At 38.9% G+C, this 21,648-nt stretch overlaps 1 protein-coding gene across 8 annotated transcripts in view; it reads left to right on the top strand.

The window, feature by feature from the left end:
* Nucleotides 1-21,648, top strand: part of herc2 (HECT and RLD domain containing E3 ubiquitin protein ligase 2) — a 244,342-nt gene that overhangs the window by 69,452 nt on the left and 153,242 nt on the right. For all 8 annotated transcript variants that reach the window (XM_073044124.1, XM_073044123.1, XM_073044120.1 and 5 more), the window contains exons 12-21: nucleotides 552-709; nucleotides 4,050-4,163; nucleotides 5,388-5,639; nucleotides 7,547-7,740; nucleotides 10,852-11,052; nucleotides 11,346-11,574; nucleotides 13,705-13,829; nucleotides 16,181-16,359; nucleotides 17,997-18,181; nucleotides 20,473-20,628. In XM_073044124.1, the coding sequence (XP_072900225.1) occupies nucleotides 552-709; nucleotides 4,050-4,163; nucleotides 5,388-5,639; nucleotides 7,547-7,740; nucleotides 10,852-11,052; nucleotides 11,346-11,574; nucleotides 13,705-13,829; nucleotides 16,181-16,359; nucleotides 17,997-18,181; nucleotides 20,473-20,628 (1,793 nt within the window). The remainder of the gene's footprint in view (nucleotides 1-551; nucleotides 710-4,049; nucleotides 4,164-5,387; nucleotides 5,640-7,546; nucleotides 7,741-10,851; nucleotides 11,053-11,345; nucleotides 11,575-13,704; nucleotides 13,830-16,180; nucleotides 16,360-17,996; nucleotides 18,182-20,472; nucleotides 20,629-21,648) is intronic.

Here is a 21,648-nt window from a genome sequence, read left to right as displayed (position 1 = left end):
ACTATTTAATAATTATGTGCTCTCACTTTCAATGTAGCACTTTTCTATTAGTTAACTGCAGGAGAAGATGCAATGTGAAATACCACTCACTCCATGGCAACAGAGTTCCCGCAGTCTTAGCAGGATATGTTTATTGTACTTTTTGCCTGTGCAGCAAGTTCTGGGTCCTTTCCTGTTATTGAGATTGCTAATTCAAAAATAATAACGTCCTTTTAACGGAAGCAACAGGAAATTGAACTCCCACTTTTCATGACAGAATTGAATTAAATGCAACTTAATTAAAAATTTGTGGAAGCCTTTATAACTTTAAAGTGAATGGCATTTTTACATGTAGTTTGATTGTAAATCTAAATTTTTCATAAATACTGAATGGATTAAAAGCCTTGCAGGAGTTTAGTTGACAGTATGACACTTAAGCACTATTAATGCTAACTGATGTGACAGTAGGGGATTTGAGGAAAAAGCATTTTTCCTTTGACAGGTATTTCCAGCATTCTGTTTTTATTTAATCATTGGTTATGTTTTCTCATGTAATTCTGTGTTTTGAACAGATCTCTTGAAGAGCCGAAAATGTTGGCTTCCCTATCAGGGAAGCAAGTGGGAAAACATGTTGTCCATGTGGCTTGTGGAAGCACATACAGTGCAGCTATAACCTCAGAGGGAGAACTTTATACGTGGGGCAGAGGAAACTATGGCCGGCTTGGACATGGTACTGATGCATTTTATTTACTGAAAGTTATGCAGCGTATTTCTAATATTAAAAGCTAGACTTTGAGAAAAGCAATACCTTTGTTTCATAAAGTTGCACCAAACACTTTGCACTGGAATTATCGTAAGTTGATATTTTAACTTTTCAGTAAATTTGTTTATATTGGAATAAATTGAATTAATGTTCCTTTGATTGAAAGAAGGGTAAATGTTTCCTGAAGGTAATATCTAGATAGATAGATAGATAGATAGATAGATACTTTATTCATCCCCATGGGGAAATATATATCTAATATATTTTTCAGTTGGTCTTTAGTATTAACTTCTTTAAAAGAAGAAACTTTTGGTTATTCTTGGTCTCATTTAATGGTTCAAGTCCAAGTCCGACTTCTTGGTAATCTGACTGTGCATATATGCAACCAAACGAAACAGCGTACCTCCGGATCACAGTGCACCCACAATACATACAATATCACACACACCACATAAAACAAAGTATTACCACAAATAAGTTAATAAAATATAATTCATAAATGCATGTGAAGTGCACAGCATACTGTAGGTATACAGTTAACAGAGTAATTAACAGCTCGCTATCCTGGTGATGAGAACTCTGGTGGCAGGGCACTCATTAGTTTCGTAACCTGAGGGAAGAAGCTGTTACCCAGTCTGGCAGTCCTCACCCTAATGCTCCTTTATCTCCTTTCTGATGGTAGTGTGCCAAAGAGATTGTAGAGACCCCTGAACAATACTTTGGGCCCTTTGTATACAATGCTCCCAGTAAATGTCACAATTAGTGGAGAGAGAGACCTCAACAGTTTCGTCTAAACAGACAATGAAAATTTTTTCATTGGTCACAACAGAATTGGAAAAAATATTATTTGTGCAGATTTATGATTATGATGGAGCCTAATAAGGAGAATTCTCCCTCTTTATGCTTTTAGAAGCTGTTTTTAAAGATTAGCTTTATTTGTTACGTGCATCAAGGCATACAGTGCAATGCGTCATTTTGTCAACAACCAACGCAGTCTGAGAATTATGCAAGGGGCTGCCTGAAAGGGTCACTATGTTACTGGCACCAACGCAGCATGCCCACTTTTTATTAAGCCTAATCCATACATCTCTCGAATGCAGTAGAAAACCGGAGCACTCAGAGGAATCCCACATGGTCATGGGGAGAAAGTACAAGCTCATTATAGACAGTGGTAGGAATTAAACCCCAATTTAGCATTCGCTGGTGCTGTAAAGTAGTTGAACTAACTGCCATGGGTACAGATGTATTTTTGTAAGTTTATCTGCTATCAGAGCAAACAAAATACAGTATTGTGCAAAAGTCTTGGGCACATATACAGTTGCAAGAAAGAGTTAGTGAACCCTTTGCAATTACCTGGGTTTCTGCATTAATTACTCATGAAATGTGGTCTGATCTTCATCTAAGTCATAATAATAGCCAAACACAATCTGCCTAAACTAATAACACATAAATAATTGACTTCATGTCAATACTGTGTTGGCGTGTGCCCTAGTGGGCAAGGCATCAGACTAGTAACCAGAAGGTCACTGGTTCGAGCCTCAGCTGAGGCAGCGTGTTTGTGTCCTTGAGCAAGGCACTTAACAACACATTGCCAAGTCACCGGTGCTAAGCTGCATGGGTCCTAGTGCCCTTCCCTTGGACAACATCGGTGGCGTGGAGAGGGGAAGGCCTGGGCAACTGCCGGTCTCCCATACAACCCTGCCCAGGCCTGCGCCCTGGAAACTCCAGGCGCAGATCCATGGTCTCTCGAGACCGACGGATGCCACCACCTCATGTCAATACAAAGTACACCATTTAAGCAATCACAGTCTAGGTTCAGAAAAAGTATGTGAACCTCTGGGGTAATGCCTCTACAAAAACTATTTGGAGTGAGGTGTTCCAATCAATGAGATGAGATTTGGAGGTGTGGGTTGTAAAGGTGCCCTGCCCTATAAAAAAGACGTGCAAAGTCAGGTTACTGACAAACTGCTCTTCTCAATAAAGATCTGTTTATATGCACCTTGTCTCAATCAAAACAACTTTCAGAGGACCTTAGAAGAATTGTAGAGATGCAAAAAGCTGGACAAGGCTACACAGGTATTTCTAAGGACCTGAATGTTCATTAGTCCACAGTAAGAGAAATTGTCTTTGAATGGAGGAAATTCAGTACTGTTACTACGCTTCCTACGAATGGACATCCTGCAGAGATCACACGAAGAGCACAATGTGCAGCGCTGAAGGAACATTGAAACATTGCTGCATGTCTCAAGTTTGCAAAAGACCATGTGGATGTTTCACAACACTTCTGGGACAATTTTCTGTGTACTGATGAGACAAAAGTTGAACTTTTTGGCAGAAGTGAACACCACTACATTTGGAAAAAAAAAAGGGAACTGTATACCAATACTAAAACTTCATCCCAACTGTGAAGCATGGTGGAAGGAGCATCATGGATTGGGGCTGTTTTGCTGCCTCAGGGTTTGGACAGCTTGCAATCATTGAGGGAACTATGAATTCAAATTTCATCAAGACAATTTACAGGAGAATGTTGAGAATGTCCACAACCTGGACTGTGAATGATTAAACAATGTGTTTTATAAAGACACAAGAAGTACAATTATTTGTGTGTTACTAGTTTGGGTAGATTGTGTTTGTCTATTATTGTGACTTAGACGAAGATCAGATTTTATGAGTAATTAATTCAGAAAACCAGGTAATCGCAAAGAGTTCACAAACTTTTTCTTGCAACTATATATAGCTGGAGTGCTTAAGATTTTTGCACAGTGCTGTATTTGTCAATGTGGAGTGGAGACTGAGTTTGTAGATCTGGTTGGAGCCAAGAGTGTTGGGAATGTTGAAGGTGGAATGCCTTGTTAGGGGTGTGGATCAGCTGGCAAAGGAGGAGTGCTGGGGGGATGTTTGTGGTGTCGCAAGGGTGCAGACACACCCATCCTTGAGAAACCAAGCAAGGTAATTTGATTCCAAATAATTAGTTTCTTGATCATTACAGAATGTCTCTCTGGTGCTTCCCACACCCTCTCCTTTACCCTTATCCCAACCATGATTCCCCTCTCCCTACATCTTTCCCACTCTTGGCTGAGATCCATATCAGAATCTGGTTTATCAACACTCACATATGTCATGAAATTTTTTATTTTTTTTGCAGCAGTACTGTGCAATACATAAAATTACTACAGTACCGTGCAAAATGTATGGCTGGGCACCCTAGCTGTAGATATGTGTCTAAGACTTTTGCACAGTACTGTAGATCAGTTAACTTTTTGAACAAATAGAAGCCCTTTCATGTGTTGAGTCTCTGCTATCCTAGGGTCAAGTGAAGATCAGACTACACCCATACTTGTGGCTGGATTGAAAGGAGTAAAGATTGTTGATGTTGCATGTGGTAGTGGCGATGCCCAGACATTGGCAGTGGCTGATAATGGTAAGTAATTCTTATTCATCTGCTGCAATCCTATTTGAAGCTGAGCTACAATTGTAGTACATGGGCTGTCAAATGTATGTTATGTATGGCTATTCTCATATTCCATAAATAATGACATATGCAAATAATGATACAGCATTAAAGACTGTAAAATCAAAAATTAATCTGTTGAGTAGCATTATTGATGCTTTGGTTTCTGTGGAAAATTTGGTTGTATGGCTTACTGATCTTTAGTACCTCAACTTTTTCCCTGTGCATTGGTAAACTATATGATTGTATAATGTATTCTTTTATGGAAAACTCTTTGCAGCAATTGTGATGATATTTGGGGATATTCAGTACTGTGCAAAAGCCTTAAGCAGATATATGTAGTTTCTAAGACTTTTGCACAATACTGTATATTGTTTTTCCAGTTTCCAAATAACACTTAATACTACTGAACTAATACAAAGTTAAGTACTCTTATTTCTGTTTCCCAACCACTTTTCTATTTTAACCAATATACAGTACTGTTCAAAGGTCTTAGGCACCCTAGCTATATATATGTGCCTAAGACTTCTGCATAGTATGGTATATGATGAACTTCAAATGGGGTAGAATTATACAATTTAAGGAGGAAATTCTGATGTCATTTACTAGGATATATGATTCTTTTTGAAAGCTGCTTTTTGATATAGTTTATTATTCTGTATTAAATCATTTTGTTTATATTGTGTGGATAGCCAGAGGCTTTTTCCAGGGGCTGAAATAGCAACCATAAGGGGGCGTAGTTTTAAGGTGCTTGGAAGTAGGTATAAGGGGGATGTCAGAGCTAAGTTTCTCACATAGAGAGTGGTGGGTGCATGGAATGCACTGGGAGTGACAGTGGTAGAGGCAGGGACAATAGGGTCTTTGAAGAGACTTGTGGAGCTTAGAAAAATAGAGGGCTATGTGGTAGGGGAATTCCAGCCAGTTTCATGAGTAGGTTACATGGTCGGCATAACATTGTGGGCCGAAGAGCCTGTAATGTGCTGTAATTTCTATATTATTAGCATAGACAAAGAAAAAGAAATGATGAGATAAATGTACTTTATTAAATGTAGTTGTGTATTCTTTTGGTTCTGTTACTGTTGTATGTTAAAATTTAAATTTTGTGTAGTTTCTCTGAATGTTTTATCTGCTGCTTGATCTTTTCTGTTCCCGAAGAATTATGTGAGCTTAATGTGTGTATTAATTTCTGTGTAGGCCAAGTATGGTCCTGGGGAGATGGGGATTATGGAAAATTGGGCAGAGGCGGCAGCGATGGCTGTAAAACTCCCAAATTGATTGAGAAGCTTCAGGATCTTGATATCATCAAAGTGCGTTGTGGCAGCCAGTTTTCAGTTGCAATCACGAAGGATGGACAAGTTTACACCTGGGGAAAAGGTGATACCCAACGACTTGGACATGGAACTGAAGAGCATGTGCGATATCCTAAATTATTGGAATGTCTTCAGGGTTGGTATTGCTTTGCTTCAACATATTAATGTTTAATCCCCTGTACTTTTGCTTTTAATATTTAAGTGATCTCCTGTCTGGTCTTATCCCTTTCATCTCCATAAACTGAGTTTTATCTAAAATTCTGCTGACTATATCCCAAGTAGCACCAAATTCTCATCATTCATTCATCACCCTGCGATTACTTACCTATATTGACTCAATTTTTAAAAATTCTCCTTCCAGCTTAAAATCCTTCCAGTATTTCTCTCGTGACCTTCCCATCCCAACCTACACTCAGTGGCCATTTTATTAGGTATACCCTGTTAATGCAAGGATCTACCGGTAATCAGTCAATCATGTGGCAGCAACTCAATACGTATAAGTATACAGATATGGTCAAGAGCTGCAGTTGTTGTTCAGACCAAATATCAGAGTGGGAAAGAAGGGTGATCTATGTTTCTTTGACAGAGTCATGTTTGTTAGTGCCGGACCAGGTGATTTGAGTATTTCAGAAACTGCTGATCTTTTTGGATTTTCATGCAAAATGGTCTCTATATTCAGAGAATGGTGTGAAATCCAGAAAACATCCAGTGAGCCGCAGTTCTGTTGTCAAAAATGCCTTGCAAATGAGAGAGGTCAAACAAGAATGGCCAGACTTCTTCAAGCTGGCAGGGAGACAACATTAGCTTAGGTGTATAAAGATGTATAAAATTATGAAAGACATATGACAAAGTATATAGTTCAATCTTTTTCCCAGGGTGGAAATACTAGAGAGCATAGATTTAAGGGGTAGGGGGTGCGTTTATTGGAGGTTAAGCAAGATTTGAGGGCAACATTTTCATATGCAGGGAGTTATAAGTGTCTGGAACACTTTGTCAAGGGAAATGGCAGAAGCAGATATGATTACAATATTTAAGAAATATTAAGATGGGTACATGAGCAGGCTGTGCATTGCAGAATATTTACCATGTACAGCAGATGTGTAGTTTAAATTGAAATCATGGTTGGCCCAGACAAGGGCCTGTTCCTGTGCTGCACTATTCTGTGTTCTTGTATGTTCTAAATCTTTGTCCTCTCCACTTTTGGCCTCTGTGTTCTGGGTTTAATTATTTCACCATTGGCAACTAACAGATTGAAGTGCTGAAATTTGGTTCTTAAATCCATTTGCCATTTTAATTCTGAATTCTTCTTTCAAAAAAAGTGCCCCAGTGATCAAACTATCCTCTGTTCTAATACCACATGTAGCATGGAATTAATTTTTTTTTGGGACCAATTTCTGGTAAAGGGCATTGGTTTGTTTTGGCACATTAATGGCACAATGTAAATGCTAGATTGAATCTAATCAAAAAAATGAACATAGAACCATATGTAATGCCTAATGTAATCAGGTTAATGAGTAACAACCTTGATCATCAAAATTGAAGGTTTGAGTCTTTGTCAATATTGAATGATTTTTAATCATCAATATTATTGGCTCAGGAAAAGTAGAGAGGAGCTGAAATTAGTCCAAATCTTTGATTCTGTTGTTCTTCAGTTACCTCACTCTGACCAACAGGTTGCCAGTTCCTTTTCCTCTACAGATTGTGCTTGACTCATTGAGTTCTTCCAAAACAGAAGGGCAAAAGATTATTCAGATGCTGGAAATCCAGAGGAACTCAGCAAATCAGCCAGCATCTGTGGAGGGGAACAGTCGATGTTTTGGGCCGAGTTCTGATGAAGGGCCCCGGCCTGAAATATCAACTGCTTAATCCCCTCCATAGAGGCCGCTTGACCTGTTGAGTTCCTCCAACACTTTGTGGTTCTTCCAAAAGTCTGTTTTTATTTGTTCCAGATCCCAACATTTGCAGTCTCTTGTGTGTCTATGTATATCTGCATTTTCTGATCAGTTACTAAGACTTCTTTCTGTGCATTGTTTTTGATTACAGGTAAAAAAGTAGTTGATGTGGCTGTTGGATCCACCCATTGCATGGTACTGACGGAAGATGGTGAAGTGCATAGCTGGGGCAGCAATGATCAATGTCAACATTTTGATACACTGAGGATAACAAAACCAGAACCAGCTGCTCTACCTGGGTTAGATACAAAACATATTGTTGGTATTGCTTGTGGAGCAGCTCAGGTAACTTTGAATTTTGGTCTCCAAAGTATGCTGAGGTGATTTTGCCTGTTAAGAAAATTCAAATGATCATGAATTGAAAGTAGGATTTCAATGAAACATAAAGGGGAGAGTTAACAGTATTCATCTGTACTGTGGAGAAACTGTCACCAGCATACTTGACAAAATGTAGTCACTTTTTAACTATGTACAGAAGGGTACAGTACCAGTGGTCATAGTGATGTCTGTAGCTATTGATTTGAGGAGATGATATTTAATACACTACGAATGGCAATACGTTATGTTGTATTGATGAATCAAGTCAGTATATCCTTGAATGTGGCAAAGCAGGTAAATAATATAGTTAGAAGGAATATCTGATGCTGACTTTGTTAGTCAGGGTATTGAATAGAGGTAGGAAGGTTAAGCTCTAACTTCGGAAAACCTTGGTCAAGACTCAGCTGGAGTGTGTGGCTCTGGTAACCAAAGTGTAGGAAGGATATGACAATACTGTAGAAGGTACAGAGGAAACACAGCAGGATGTTTTTTTTTTGGAATAGAGCAGCGGACGTTTTAGGAGAGACAGGAGAAACCATTTTTTTTCCCTCCCTGGAACGGGAAGTTAAGGGGGATGTGATTGTGGTATGTAAAATGATGACAGTATAAACTGCAGGAATCATCTTCCCCATATCAGAGGTAGATAAAACTAGAGTTCATTATTTTTAGGGTAAATGGGATGGGGGGGGGGGGGGAGATTCAGGGAAGATGTGAGGGGACAATCTTCACCTAGAGTCAGTCATACAGTGTGGAAACTGGCCCTTTCACCCACTGGCCCATACTGACCAAGATTCCCATCTAAGCTAGTGGGATTGGCCCATATCTTTACAAAGCCTTATCCATCCATTTACCTTTTAAATGTCGTAACTGTACTTGTTTCAGCAATTTCTTTTGGAAGCTCATTCTACGCACTAACCATTGTCTTGTTTAAAAAGATGGCCTCAGGTTCCTATTAAAGCTATTACCTCTCTCCATAAGTCTGAGCTCTCTAGTTCTTGATTCCCCAACACTGGGGAAAAGACTGTGCATTCACCCTATTTATGCCCTTGATAATTTTATGCACCTCTATAAGATCACCTATCAGAGCAAAAAGTATCTGGAATTCACTGCATGAGACAGTGGTTGAAGCTGAGTTGCTGAAAGCCCGTGAGAAGTGTCCATCGGATCACTTAGACTGCTGTGGACCAAATGGACCATATAGGGTTAATATTTAAGGGTGGCCAAGTTAGGCCAAATTATGTATGATTGTATGATTTATTTTGTCTTGGCACCCAGTAGAGTTTAGAATGTATGCAAGGCAATGCACATAAAAAGCTGGAGGAACTCAGCAGGCCAGGCAGCATGTATGGAAAGGAATAAGCAGATGACCTGTCAGGCCAAGACCCTTCAGTGGCACCTGAGCAAGAAATGTCGACTGTTTATTCCTTTCCATAGATGCTGCTTGGCCTCTAGCATTTTGTGTATTGCCTTAGATTTCCAGAATCTGTAGGTTTTCTTGTGTTCAGAATGTATGCTATCATGAGATTATAGAACTGATTAAATTAGACTTGCTCTTAACTTTTATTCTAGTTTTAGCTATGTAGTTGAGCATTTTACTTCGAATGTTAATAATTTATTCTGACTTTTAATGAAGATTCCTTGATTTCTTAATTTTATCCTTAAATTTCTTTAGCAGTGTACACATATGGCGCCGTTCCCCTTTTTTGTACAGCATATTATTTACACATATTCTTCTCCATGCAATGTCATGTTTTCATTTTGCCAATCACAATATATTACAGTTTAAGGTCAATTTGTGCTTAGCAAAAATTTGTTCTTTGAAGTGGGATGAATTTAGGAAGTTGTACAATAGATTTTTTTCCCTTTCTTTGGCAAGCACAGTTGTAAAAGCATTGATCCTCTGTTGGATTACATTTTAAACTTTCTGGACAATGTTAGTCTACAACATTAAGTGAGACTTTCTGAATAAATACCAGCAATTACTTGATTGCAACATACTGTACATTATACAGGCAGTCTTCTGCTTGCATAAGGATTCTTTTCTTAAGAACAGTCTGAAAACCAATTTCCCCAGTTCAGAAATATCCACGTTCATCTCCATTAGTCAGGTGATTCACAATCTGGGATGCTCGTGTATTTGAGTTGATTTTTCCTCAGCTGATTCAGACTCATATCATCTTTCCAGGTGCCTTACTCAGCAGTGTTGGTTTTTAAAAAAAAAATTGAGCCCATGGATGCAGCACCTTTTTCAAGGAATCTTCCTTACTAAATGTTGAATGAGAGAATAGAGAGTAGTTTAGTATCATACAGAACAGAAACAGGCCCTTTGGCCCATCTAGTCCAAACTGAACTATTATTCTGCCTAGTTTCATTGACCTGAACCAGTCTTCCACACCCCTCCCATCCAAGTACCAATCCAAACTTCTTTTAAGTTTTGAAATTGAACCCAATTTCTCCATTTCTGCTGGCAACTTGTTCTGCAATCTCACCACCTGAGTGAAGAAATTCCTCTCGTGTTCTCTTTAAGCATTTCGTCTTTCACCTTAAGCCATGACCTCTATTCCCTGGAGCAAAGGAAAATGAGAGGATGTTCAATAGACATATACAATATTACAAGGTGTATAGATAGGGTAAATGCAAGCAGGCTTATTTTCCCCATTGAGGTTGGGTAAGAGAGCTAAAATCCTAACCTATTCAATCTTTCTCTATACCTCAGGTCCTCAAATCTTGACAACATCCTGTAAATTTTTTCCATACTCTTTCAATCTTATTAATAGGTGACCAGAACTACATACAATACTTCAAATTTGACCTCACCGATATTTTGAAACATCTGTACTCAGTACTTGAGATATGAAGGCTAATGTGCCAAAAGTTCTCTTTATGACTCTATCTACTTGTGATGCTACTTCATAGGAATTAAGAATCTGTGTTCCCAGATCCCTCTGTTCCACTGCTGTATTTATTTATAGTTACAGTGAGTGTATAGTTTTGGGTTGTGGAAATCAATTCTGGATAATATATTTACCACACAGAGCTGTGTTATTTGGCTAATTTGTAAATTTGTTTCTTCTTTAGAGTTTTGCTTGGTCCTCTTGTTCAGAGTGGTCAATTGGCCTTCGTGTGCCCTTTGTTGTGGATGTTTATCAGATGACTTTTGAGCAATTGGACTTGCTATTGCGACAAGTAAGTGAAGGCATGGATGGTAGTTCGGACTGGCCCCCTCCACAAGAGAAAGAATGCATGGCTGTTGCAACACTCAATCTACTGAGACTTCAGGTAATGAATAATCAAAAGTTGTGTATTTATCGGTGATACAAGTAGCTTCTTAAAACAAAAGTTTATGCCTAATTAAAAAAAAAACACATATCTAAATTCAATAGCGTAATATGAATTTTGTTAATTTCAATTAGGTCTTCCTAGCTATTTATTATTTTGACTCACTAATCAGGAAATGAAATGATTAAGATTACTTTTTAAATGAAATTATTTTAAAGTTCAATTTGTGTATGGGAAAGGAAATACGATTGAATAGATTAAAAATGCTATTTTTACTTTACTTTTTATTCTAGCTTCATGCTGCTATTAGCCATCAAGTTGACCCAGAATGCCTTGGTTTGGGCATAGGCAGCGTTTTGTTGAATAGCTTAAAACAGACAGTGGTGACACTTGCCAGCAATGCTGGGGTTCTGAATACTGTGCAATCGTCTGCACAGGCTGTGTTGCAGAGTGGCTGGTCTGTTCTGCTCCCTACAGCTGAAGAAAGAGCCAGAGCACTTTCTGCACTGCTACCTAATGCAGGTAAGGCTTTGGCAGTTTTATCTGAGGTAATGTTGCTGACCCAGAAATTAGCAGATGAACAGCTGGACAGCTAGATGTGCAGTAAAGCTCTTTCCACTCTTTTCCTAAAAATATTCTTTGGCTTTAATGTTGGAAGAGCAACCATGTATCTTCATTGAGTGAGGTTGTCAGTTTTGGGGCAAGATAGGCTGGGTGAGATAGCAGTTGGTGTTACTAGTGCACAGATCTAGTGGTCTGCATTTCATCCTGACCTCAAGTGATGTCTACGCAGAGATTGCTTGTTCTCTCTGTAGTGCAGTATGTTTTCTCCAGGTGCTCTGCTTTCCTCCCACATCTCAAAGACATGGGTTGGTAGATTACCTTGCCACTGTGAATTGCTTTTGGTGTGTAGGTGATATTGGAATTGATAGGAGTCTGGGTAAAATAAAATCAGATTAAGGTAAATGGGACAAAAGGCCTGTTAGCACACACACAAAATGCTGGAGGAATTCAGCAGCTCAGGCAGCATCTATAGAAAAGAGTAAACAATTGACATTATGGGCTGAGTTTCTTCATCAGGACTGGAGAATAAAAGATAAGAAGTCAGAGTAAGAATGTGGGGGAGGGTTGGAACAAATACAAGGTAGTAGGTGATAGGTGAAGTGGAGAGCTTTGAAGTCAATCGGTGAAAGAGATACAGGGCTGGAGAAGGGGCAATTGGATAGGAGAGGACAGGCCTTGGAGGAAAGGGAAGGGGGAGGAGCACCAGAGGGAGGCAGTGCGCAGGCAAGGAGATGAGTTGAGAGGGGGAAATGGGAATGGTGAAGGAGTGGGGTGGAGGGCAATTACTGGAAGTTCAAGAAATCGATCTTCATGTCATCAGGTTGGAGGCTACCCAGAGAGAATATAAGGTGTTGCTCCTCCAACCCGAGTGTGGCTTCATTGCAGCAGTAGAGAAGGTCATTAACTGACATGCTGGAATGGGAAGTAGAACTAAAGTGGGTGTCCACTAGGAGATCCTGCTTTTTCAGGCGGACGGAGCATAGGTGGTTGGCAATGCAGTTTCCCAATCTAGTTGAGTCTCACTGACATACAGGAGGCCACACTGGGAATTGATAATCCCAACAGCCTCATGGGTGAAGTGTTGCCGCACCTGGAAGGACTGTCTGGGGCCCTGAATGGTAGTGAGGGGGGGGAGGTGTAGGGGCAGGTGTAGCACTTGTTCTGCTTTCAAGGATAAGTGAAAGGAGGGAGATCAGTGGGAATGGATGAATGAACAAGGGAGTTGTGTAGGGAGCATTCCCTGCAGAAAGTGAGGGAGGAGAGAAAGATGTGCTTGCTGGTAGAATCCCATTGGAGACGGCAGAAGTTACGGAGAATTATATGCTAGATCTGGAGGCTGTTGAGGTGGATTGTGAGGACAAGAGGAACCATATCAATGGTGTGACGGCAGGAGGATGGGGTGAGAGCAGATGTGCACAAAATGGAAGAGCTGTGGATGAGAGCAGCATTGATGATGGAGGAAGGGGAGCTTCTTTCTTTCCTTTGAAGAAGGGAAGTGTCCCTCTCTTCCGGTTTAATTTGTCACCTACTACCGTGTATTTTTTTCCTCACCTCCCCTTACCATCTTACTCCGACTTCTCAGCTTTTTATCTTCAGTCCCAATGAAGGGTCTCAGCATGAAATGTTGACTGCTTACTCTTTTCCATAGATGATGCTTGACCTGCTAAGTTCCTCCAGCATTTTGTGTGTATGGCTTGGATTTCTGGCATCTGCAGATTTTCTCTTGTTTGAGTCCATTGCTGTTGGCTGCTCTGGGTGAAGATGTGATGATAACTGCTGACTGTAAATTGTCCCTGAGTATAGATGGGTGACAGGAGAGTAAGGGAGGAGTGATGGATGGGCATGTAAAGGAGCATAGGTTATAGGGAAATAAGAAGGATGGGTATGTTCTCAATGCTAGTATAGTCTTGATAAGCTGAATGGCTGTGTTGATTCATGCTCTCTCAAAGGCTTTGAATACAGCTGTATGGGTGAAAGGCCAGTGTATAACAAGCTTCACCACCGAGGCCACTGTGCTGAGATGTATGTTTTAACTTGTTGCATTTTTGTCCACATTCAGCTCTCATTTCGATTTTATTGGAAATTAAGTTTCAGGTAACGAAATGAATGTCAGTCCGGGTCGTCGATTTATGATAGATCTTCTGGTGAGCAGTCTGATGGCAGATGGTGGCTTGGAGTCAGCTCTCAATGCTGCAATTACAGCTGAAATACAGGTAAAACAGATCAAGTATTTCTGTATTCAAGCTGTCATTTCTATTATCATATTAAATACTGTCCTGAACCTGTTGACTTTGTCTCTTTCAAGCTGTAGAAGTGGTGAAAATCAATTAATCATTACAATATTTGTGCCTTGAACACATTTGTAGACTATTTCTTCAATTAATTAATTGTCCAATTTTACCACAACAGTTGCAAGAAAAAGTTTGAGAACCCTCTACAATTACCTAGTTTTCTGCATTAATTACTTATAAAATATGGTCTGATTGTCATCTGTCACTGTAATAGACAAATACAATCTGGCTAAGCTAATAACACACAAACAATTGTACTTATTGCATCTTTATTGAAAACATTGTTTTATCATTCACAGTCCAAACTGGAAAAAGTATGTTAATAACTGGTAGAACCTCCTTTAGAAGCAATAACCTCTACCGAATGTTTCTAGTAACAGCTGATCAGACTTACACAATGGCAAGGAGGAATTTTAGACCATTCCTCCATATAGAACTATTTCAGTTCATCAATATTTCTGGGATACCTTGCATGAACAGCCCTCTTCAGGTCATGCCACAGCATCTCAATTGGGTTAAGGTCTGGATTCTGACTTGCCCATTCCAAAACACAAATTTTCTTCTTTTTAAACCATCCTGTTGTTGATTTACTGTTGTGTTTCAGATCTTGTTACATCATCCAACTTCTATTAAACCTCAGCTGATGGACCGCTGACGTGACATTCTCCTATAAAATGTCTTGATACAGTTCTGAATTCATTATTGCCTCAACGATGAAGTACAATTGTATTTTGTGTTATTAGTTTAGGCAGATTGTGTTAGTGTATTATTGTGACACAGATGATGATCAAGGCACATTTTATGAGTAAATAATGCAGAATACCAAGTAATTGCAAAGAGTTTACAAACTTTTTCTTGCAACTCTAGCTGTCCTTTTCAGGAGGCTTGTTTCAACTGCCTTTTAAACTTAATCTGCTTTCTTTTCTTTGTCTTGCTGTCTTTATACTTAGTCCGGACAGTCATTACTGCAGGTAAACAGCAGCTAATTTGGGCACAAAATATTCACATAGCTTAGCCAATTTAGATAAATAACTATTTAATCTATATTGCATCATAGAGTTGCAACATGACAGTTGGGTAGCTTCATGTTGTGCAATAGGATTATGACTAATCAGGTCTTGGTGTATTATCTTGACAAGCTGTAATCATCTGGAGCTGCAGTTGTGTGAAACAGTGGACTGCTGTGGCTTGTTCTTGCAGAGATGTGACTCCAGGACAACATCCATGCAACCATCAGTCTACAGGCCAAAGCTCTCAGACTTGGGCTATATTATTTTGTTTTTGCAACTGTGTACTTCTACTATCATAATTATGTGTTTTGTACTCTGTGGCTGCTGGCCCTGGTGGAACACTGTTTCGTTTGGCTGTATTCCTGTGTATAGCTGATTGGCAATTGAACTTGAACATCTTACTAGGAATATACTACCTCCAAGAGATGCTTCTTAAAAGTTCTTGTCAATTCTTCAGCTTGCATCTTCTGAAATTTCCTCCCTATCTAAACCATTTACATACCTTTCTTCTCCTTTGCTACATGTTAAAATTTAATTCTTTAGCCAAGTTTTTGATCACCAACCCAAATATACTGTTGTTATTTAAAGTCTGATAATGTTGTGAAAGTACACCTTGCTATGCTTTGCATTTAAAACTCAGTGGACATTTTATTAGGTGCATCTGTACATTAATGCAAATATCTAATCAGCCAATCACATGGCAGCATAAAAGCATTCAGATATGGTCCAGAGATTCAGTGGTTGTTCAGGCCAGACATCAGAATGGGGAAAAAATGTGATCTAAGTGACTTTGACTGTGGAATAATTGTTGGTGGTGGACGGGATGGTTTGAATATCTCAGAAACTGCCGAACTCCTGGGACGTGTTTATGCATAGCAGTCTCTAAGGTTTGCGGAGGATGTTGTGAAAAACAAAAAAAAAGGACATCCAGTGAGCAGCAGTTCTGTGGGCAAAAACACCTGGTAATGAGAGAGGTCAGTGGAGAGTGGCCAAACTGGCTTAAACTGACAGGAAGGCAACAGTAACTCAAGTAACCACACCTTAATAGTGGTGTGCATAAGAGCATCTCTGAACACACAATATGTCGAATCTTGAAGCTGATAGGCTACACCAGCAGAAGACCATAAATGTACACTCAGTGGCCTCTTTATTAGGTACAGAAAGTACCTAATAAAATGGTCATTGAGTATATAATTATAATTGTTATTATCTTGCTTACATTTGCTATAGCACTTGTATTGAAATTTTATTTTGTTTTTCTAGGATGTAGAAGCAAAGAAAGAAGCACAGAAAGAGAAGGAAATAGATGAACAAGAAGCCAATGCTTCAACTCTCCATCGAAGTAGAACACCTCTGGATAAGGATCTCATCAATACAGGCATATATGAATCTTCTGGGAAACAAAGTTTACCCCTTGTTCAGCTTGTACAGCAATTATTAAGGTACTGACTAAACCAACAATTAACTTTTGTTTCAGTTTCCCTGTATCTGAACTTCTTCCTCTCTGAATCTCTGTATCAGAATGACTTAGACAGATTTGGAGAATGAGCAAAGAAGTTGCAGATGGAATACAGCGTAGGAAAGTGATGTAGTTTGGTAGCAGCAATAAAGATGTAGACTGTTTTCTAAGTATGGTGAAAACTCAGAAATCAGAGGTGCAAAGGGACTTGGGAGTCCTCGTTCAGGGTTTCCTCAAGGTTAACTTGCAGGTTGAGTGAATGGTGAGGAAGGCTAATGCGACTTTAGCATTCATTTCAAGAGGAATATAAAAGCAAGGATGTTATGCTGAGGCTTTATAAGGCATTGGTCAGACTGTATTGTGGCCCCTTGTCTAAGAGAGGAGGTGCTGGCATTGGAGAGAGTTCAATGGAATAATCCTGAGAAAGAAAGGGTTAATGTATGAAGAGCATCTGATGCTTCTGGGCCTGTACTTGCTGGAGCTTAAAAGAATGTGTAGGAGATTTCATTGAAACCTACCGACTATTGAAAGGCCTAATTAGAGTGGCTGTGGAGAGAATGTTTCCTTTAGTGGACAGTCCAGGACCAGAAGTCACAGCCTCAGAATACAAGGACAACCCTTTAGAACAGAGATGGAATTTCTTTAGGCACATGGTGGTGATCTGTGGAGTTCATTGAAGTAGACTGCTGTGGAGTCCGAGTTATTGGGTGTCTGTAACCTGGTGTTCAATGAGTTTTTGATTCGTAAGGGCATCCAGTGTTGTGGTGAGAAGGTAGAGAATGGGATTGAGAGGAATAATAATTCAGCCATGATGGAATGACCTATTTCTGCTCTTATATCTTGAAGACTTTCCTAAAACAAAGTTATACGCTGAATTATAGTTCTACATGCATCAGTATTTCAATATTTGTCCCAATGATTGCTCTCAATTAGAAAATTACTTAGTGGGTGAATTACTGGGTTGGTGATTGATAGAGATTAATTCCAATTCTGAGGCAGCTGTTGACATTTTAAATTGAAAATTTTGGAATAGAAAGCCTGTAATGGTGACTTTAAAACAAAGTAGATCGGTGTAAAAACTCCAGACCAAGTACTATGGTTGGGCCATATCCATCTTCAGAAATTATTTGACCAGCTGTGGAGTTCATGGAGTGAATTGAGGCTGGGACATTGCAAGCTCCAAGTCTCCTGAAATAAATTTAAAAATTCCCGGATACAGACAGTGGAACCATGTGTCAACATCTTTGGCTCCTCATTCTGCAGAGCAGGCTGGGCATGGTTATTTCCGTGCCCCCGCTCCCCAATGCTAGCCAATATTATCCTTTTACTGAGTTTATTGATTTCGGGCTGAGTGTTGGAAAGAGAGCTGCATTTTGAAAACCTAGTTATCATTGAGTATCACTGCTGACAATCATTTTGTGTAGGTAATAGATTTGTTCAAGCTTTTGATCAACTGTAATGTTTTCTATACATAAGTAGTGATAGTTTCGCAAAGTGAAGATGCCTGTCATTCCAAAGAATCATCATCCTAGAAACGTGTAGCCAGAAATGGCAAATTTAAAAAGGTAGATACTATAAAACTTTCAAAAAAGGAATTAATTTCTTTGTTTTCTTATAAAGAAATATTGCATCGCAAAGCATTGCGAAACTGAAAGATATCACTCGTCATATTTCTTCTTATTTGGACCTTGAATACTTCAATCGCGAGAGGTCTGCTTCCTTGGATCTGTTGCTACGATTTCAACGTCTTCTAATCAGCAAACTTTACCAAGGTGTAAATTTCAAATACGAGACCAGCGGATGCAGTAAGTCCATTTTGATGTTATTGTATTATATGATCAAGTAATTTAATGCATATTGCAGAAAAAAGCTGCAGACTCTAGAATTTTCAGTTTTTAATGCAATCTGCAGAAGATAGCTTTAATTTAAAATTTGCATCATGTTAATTCAGAGCCTAAAGTAAATTGTGCAATGATGTAAGTCAACTTTATTTGAATGTGTGGCAGCTTGATCATGGGATGTGCCTGAGCTCTGAGATACATGACCCTTGGGTCCCATACCACTGGGTTCAGGAACAGTTATTATCCTTTAACTATTAGGCTCCTGGACCAGCATGGATAATTTCCCTCACCTCAACCTATGGACTCATTTTCAGGGACCCTCGTTCTCAATATTATTTATTTGTTTTTATTCTTGTTTTGCATTTGCACAGTCTTTTGCACATTGACTGTCAGTCTTTGTATGTAGTTTTTCATTGATTCTGTTGTGTATCTGTGTTCTGCTGTGAATTTCTGCAAGAAAATGAATCTCATGTATACAGTATGGTATATGGTGTATGGTATGGTATACTGTGCAAAAAGGTTGGGCATCCTAGAACTTTTTGTGTTTTAGATGTTTATTTTTTCTTTTGCATTAGCGTGTTAATGAGCGTGTTAATGAAAAGAGCAAATTTTAGGTTTCCAAACACTCATTTTCCAAAAAATTAAATGTTAGAGAATTATTTGTAATTTGTTAAAGAAAGTAACATTTTAAGCAAGAGACTACTTTTCAAATAGAAACTTGATTGCTTTGTAGGTATTTAGCAAGTGCATGATTAAACTAAGATAACAAACCGGACGCTAATGATCAATGACATAATAAGTTGGATGAACTAAACTGATTGTCTGAAATAGACACGGGTATAGAAGGAATCAAACTGAGCGAAGGACAACCAAACTAAAACGTGAGGGTAACCTTCAAATCATTAATTCTTACACCACGGCAAGAGTAAGCATAGTAACAAGACATGAGGTGGTCATCTTGCATCAGCAAGGTCTCTCCCAAGTAGAAATTCTGCAGCAGACAGGAGTTTCAAGATGTGCTGTCCAAGCTCTTCTGAAGAAGCACAAATGGGCAAGGTAGAGGAGAGAAATACAGTGGTCGGCCATTGAAACTGAGTGCAGCCGATAGGAGATACATCAAGCTGACATTCTTTCTAAATTGAAAGAAGTCTTGCAACTACTATCAACTCTGAATTCATAGAAACCACTGGAACCCAAGTACACCCCTCTGGTCTGGAGAAGTCTTATCAAAAGTGGTTTTCATGAAAGAGTTGGTACTAAAAAGCCATTCTTCCAAAGTGGAATCAAAGCCAAGAGACTTGCTTATGCACAAAATCAATAGGTGCTGAACAATGGCAGTAAGTGCTCTGGACTAACAAGTCAAAATTTGAAGTTTTTGGCTCAAACAGGAGGCAGTTTGTCTATAGAAGAGCTGGAGAGTGCTACATGGATGAATGTTAGCAGCCAACAGTGAAGCATAGTGGAGGCTCCCTGTGGTTTGAGGCTGCATTTCTGCAGAAGTTGTTGGTGATCTAGTCAGAATTAATGGAATCCTCAATGCTCAGAGGTACAAGCAGATTCTCATCCACACAATACCATCAGGGAGGCATCTGATTGGTTCGAACTTTATCCTGCAGCAGGACAATGACACCAAGCACAAGGTCAAGGTCATGAAGAAATAACTTCAGCAAAAAGAAGAACAAGGAGTTCTTCAACAGATGGTATGGCCTTCAGAGAGCCCTGATCTTAACGTCTTCGAGGGTCTTTGGGATTACCTGGAGAGACAGAAGTAAGCGAGGTATCCAGAGTCTGCGGAAGAACTGTGGCAAGTTCTTCAAGATGCTTGGAACAACCAACCAGCCAATGTTATAATAAAACTACCCGACAAGTGTACCTAAAAAATTGACACAGTTGTAAAGGCAAAGGGTGGTCACATCAAATAATGATTTGGTTTAGTTTTTTAGTTTATTGCTCTTTAAAGTAATTTTTTTGATATTTGAAGACTTTTTATTTCATTACTTTTGAAAACATCTTCACTTTACAGAAGCTTTTAAAATGTGCCCAAGATGTTTGCACAGTATTGTATGTACTTTGTAAATTTACTTTCAACTTTGGTTGGAATGGAAGGACACAACAGATTGTTTTGTGCAAGATAATTGTTTCATCAATGTTTTTAAAGCTGAGAGAACTGCACTATCATATTCAAATTTTATTTTTCAACCCTGAATATTCATGATTTTACATGTACTAATCAGTATGCACTATTTGTTTTACAGGTCCAGAGCTTTTAGGAGTAGGATCATTGCTTAAAAAATATATTGCACTTCTGTGTACTCACATTGGGGATATTTTGCCAGTGGCAACAAGCATTGCTTCAACCAGTTACAGACATTTTGCAGAAGTGTCTCGCATTCTTGAGGGAGATTTGACAGGTAACCAGTTTAGAATGACAGTCCTAAGTACAGTGGATTCCGGTTAATTGGTCCATCGGTTAATCATGACAATTGCTTATTTGGAACAATTCTTGAAGAGCAAAATCTAACAGAGAAAATAGCCGGAATTCCCTTCATTTAATTGGGACCAAAGACTGTTGATGAACAGTTCCTGAGAGCTCAGTATTCAGTGGGGATCAAAAGTGAGTGAGCTGTCCCAGGATGGACATGACAAGCTCCTTCACCAGAGGTGCTACTCCACCCTGGACACCCCACACACAAATGGTGTACACCAGATGACTATTAGGAATTAATATGCAGGGTTTATAGTATTGCAATACATTGGTAGTGTTCTAATATGTGCTGTATTTCATTTCAGTACATAGTTTGTTCCTCAGTTAAATGGTCTTTTTATACCTTTTTAACTATTTCCATGAAATTTCAGCTAATTGGGGCAACTGCTTAATTGGGCTAAAAGGTTCTGGACCCAATGTGTCCCAATTAACTGGAATCCAATGTATATTAAATATTCCAGGCATGAGTATTTAGGAATTTGAATGTATTTGTTTCCTGTGATCTTAAAATGTATAATTACTCCACCAATGTATATAGGACAAAGCTTCCCATATCATTTTTTATTGAAGAGTTCAACTTGATACATTGACATGTTCATTTTCTCTATGGGTGTTGCCTGACCTACAGTATTTTCTCCTAATTTTGCATATTTGTTTCAGCATCTACATCACCTTTCTTTTATTCAGCCGTAATAATATAAAATTGCCCCAAGTATTTCAGTGTCAGTTTAGTAATCCAAAACCTAGACTAATAATCTAGTGAATGAGGTATTGAATCCTGTCAAGTTTAAAAAAAAAGAAACCTGTAAGTGATAGGCTGTAAGTAGTAAAAGTAACTGTGAAGCTTTTGAGAAATCGTTTTTAAAACTTAATGAATTCACTTTTGTGACCTTAATTACATAAATTACATTTATGGCCTAAATGTACCTTGAGTTTTCTCTTACCT

This window comes from Hemitrygon akajei, chromosome 4 (genome assembly GCF_048418815.1).
Source record: "Hemitrygon akajei chromosome 4, sHemAka1.3, whole genome shotgun sequence".
Lineage (NCBI taxonomy): Eukaryota > Metazoa > Chordata > Chondrichthyes > Myliobatiformes > Dasyatidae > Hemitrygon > Hemitrygon akajei.
This window is presented reverse-complemented; position numbering and strand designations above follow the sequence as displayed.